General features: G+C 40.0%; 1 protein-coding gene across 3 annotated transcripts in view; it reads right to left on the bottom strand.

Moving 5' to 3' along the window:
• LOC147029285 (uncharacterized) overlaps positions 1-2,500 on the bottom strand; it is a 139,498-nt gene that overhangs the window by 97,480 nt on the left and 39,518 nt on the right. For all 3 annotated transcript variants that reach the window (XR_015055852.1, XM_085872231.1, XM_085872230.1), the window contains exons 3-4: positions 1,509-1,540; positions 1,309-1,387 (exon numbers count right to left, since the gene is read on the bottom strand). Coding sequence is in view for 2 of the 3 variants with exons in the window: in XM_085872231.1 (XP_085728357.1) it covers positions 1,309-1,387; positions 1,509-1,540 (111 nt within the window). In the remaining variant the exon portion in view is untranslated. The remainder of the gene's footprint in view (positions 1-1,308; positions 1,388-1,508; positions 1,541-2,500) is intronic.

Here is a 2,500-nt window from a genome sequence, read left to right as displayed (position 1 = left end):
AATGGACTGAATGTGCTGCATTTTGTATATAACATTGCAGTCACTGAATAGTAAGACCCAGTCAAAAGACTACATATGAGACAAGAATACTGTGATCTTACACAACATAAACTGTCTCCATTCCACAAAAAAAAAATCTATTTTTGAATTACTCCATGAATATCCATCTCCTCTTGTTCCTGTAGCTCACAACATAAGCCCAGACCTCTCACATTTTAGGTGCTTCCCTTCTATCAGTTTAATCTCAAAAATGGCTTTTATTTGGCAAGGTGTGATCATATGTGATTTGGGGGAAAGTACACACATCTAAAAGTGACCGACAGTCTTCCGTGAACTCGTATGGATTCAAATGGATTCTGGCTGCTTGTAGGTAAAACGAATACGGTTGCAATGTGATTTCTCTGCCCAGTGTTCTCTGGCATTTGAAAATGATACAAGTTTTGTGGGTTAGTAATTTTTAAAATTGAATAAAGATATGAAAATATCCGCATATTGTATCTTTAGTTAAGTTTTGTAACAATGCAGGATGTCTCAATAAAATGTAAATGACTTTATCTGTGGAAAACTTGAATATCATGTTGTTCTGTACTGCCTTGTGGATAACAGCCGACTGATGATGATGTGGAATCATTCAATCGCATGCTACTGCCATCTTTTAGGTATTCGTAGCGTAACATCGCCCCCTCTCTCGACTATTTAATTTTTTCTCTGAAATATTAAAGTCTGTTTAGGTTTTATTGAGTCACCCTGTATATTATGCCAAGTAAGTGAAATGATTGTGTCGAAATAACACCATGACAAAAATGACTAACTCTCTTACACTGGACTTGAAGGATTGGGTCAACTGATATGTGTAGCAAACAGGAGATATTTGGTAAGCATTGTAAAAATAAAAACTAGAGTGAAGTTGATGGTGTATCACTGCAAATTCCGACACTGCCCACCTAAAGCAAAGCTGAAAGATGGCAAAAAGTTCCACAAGGAACTTTTTAAATTGTTAAATTTAACTAGCCCCAATGTTACATTTTGAGTTAATTTGATTTGCAGTGCAGAAACAACCGCTTATGAGGAGACAGCGTGACGAACGGATGGACGGACGGACAGACAGGTGGACAGGCAAACAGAGAATGAGCCGATTACAAGATCCCCCAGTTTTTTTTAAAGTGTGGGGAGAATAACAAACAAAACAATTGCAAATTGAATAAAAGACATCATATTTTAATTTGCAAGATGCCATGTGAATATTTTGATCAGCCAAATAAATTTTTTCAATTCTGTACTCGTTTGAAGCAATTGGACTGTTCTCACCTTTAACTGTTGGAGAGGTGTACACACTCTGCTTGCGCTGTTTTGGTGACTGCACAGGTAACATCAGGTTCTCTTCTGTCTGCAAGAAACAGGACAGTCTGACCTCCAATGCTTGACAGAAAAAAAATGAGAACGTATTTAAACTCTGTCCTCTAAAGGCCAAATCTTGAAGTTTACTTTCCCATCTGATGTGGAATTACCTTTTGCAGCTCCGTTTCTTTTCCATAACCACCTAAAAAAGATATAAAAATACACACACACAAATTCTCAATTAAAAAGAATAAATGTTAAATTCAACAGGTGGTCATTTTGTCCATGGTGTGACAAAGTCACTTTACAAAAAAAAACAAAAAAAAAACTTATAGTTATACAAAATATGATTTGGGACAAATACTGGGTAGTATTTTGCATTGTACAAGGAGGGGCATCATGTGCAAGTCTGACGAGGTGGTACGACTGAGGTTATAAAAATCTGGCGAGGGCACGTATTCTGCTCATTTTTTTTGTCACCTTGTTCGAAGAAAGATATAATAACTGCTGTAACAGGATTTATCTTCATGCAATCAGATAGATATCGGTTTTGAAAGTTGCAAAGATTGATTAACACAAGTGGGTGGGGGTGAGTAAGCAGCTAAAATAATACAAAGGGTGGGTATTGTTACAACCACAGGGGGTACCTTAACTACTGACTCCAGCGATCCTAGTTGACTTACTGGGGGAGGGGGGGGAGGGATGTGGGTCGATAAATCTCACACTCTCACTATGTCTCCCCGAAAGGACAATTTGGAACCCCCCCCCCCACCCCAACTACTTTTGCAACAATCCTCTGGAAGAAGTCCTTTTATTCAAGCTTAAGGGTCTCACTATCTGCCATGATCTTTCCTGGGAAAGCCACATTTCCAACCTGGCCTTCAAAGCCAGTCACCGAATGGGAATCCTCCGTCGTGCAAAGTCCTTCCTCGGCCCACCTGAGCTCCTGACCACAAACAAAGCTTTCGTCCACAGCCTGATGGAGTACTGTTCTTCCCTTGGGCTGGTGCTCCTGCCTCGTACCTTTCTCAGCTTCACACTGTGGAAACCAAGGCATTTAGGATTAATGCCCTCTCCTGCTGTGAGGCTGAGTCTTTGGGCCTCTCACTCTCTCACCGCTGGGAAGTCGGTGGTCTTTCTGTCTTCTACCGTCTTCTCTTCG

The sequence above is a fragment of the Eptatretus burgeri genome, chromosome 3 (genome assembly GCF_056783735.1).
Source record: "Eptatretus burgeri isolate ZD-2024b chromosome 3, Ebu_testis_v1, whole genome shotgun sequence".
In the NCBI taxonomy this organism is placed as follows: domain Eukaryota; kingdom Metazoa; phylum Chordata; class Myxini; order Myxiniformes; family Myxinidae; genus Eptatretus; species Eptatretus burgeri.
The sequence above is the reverse complement of the archived record's forward strand: the minus strand, read 5'-3'. Positions and strand labels throughout refer to the sequence as shown.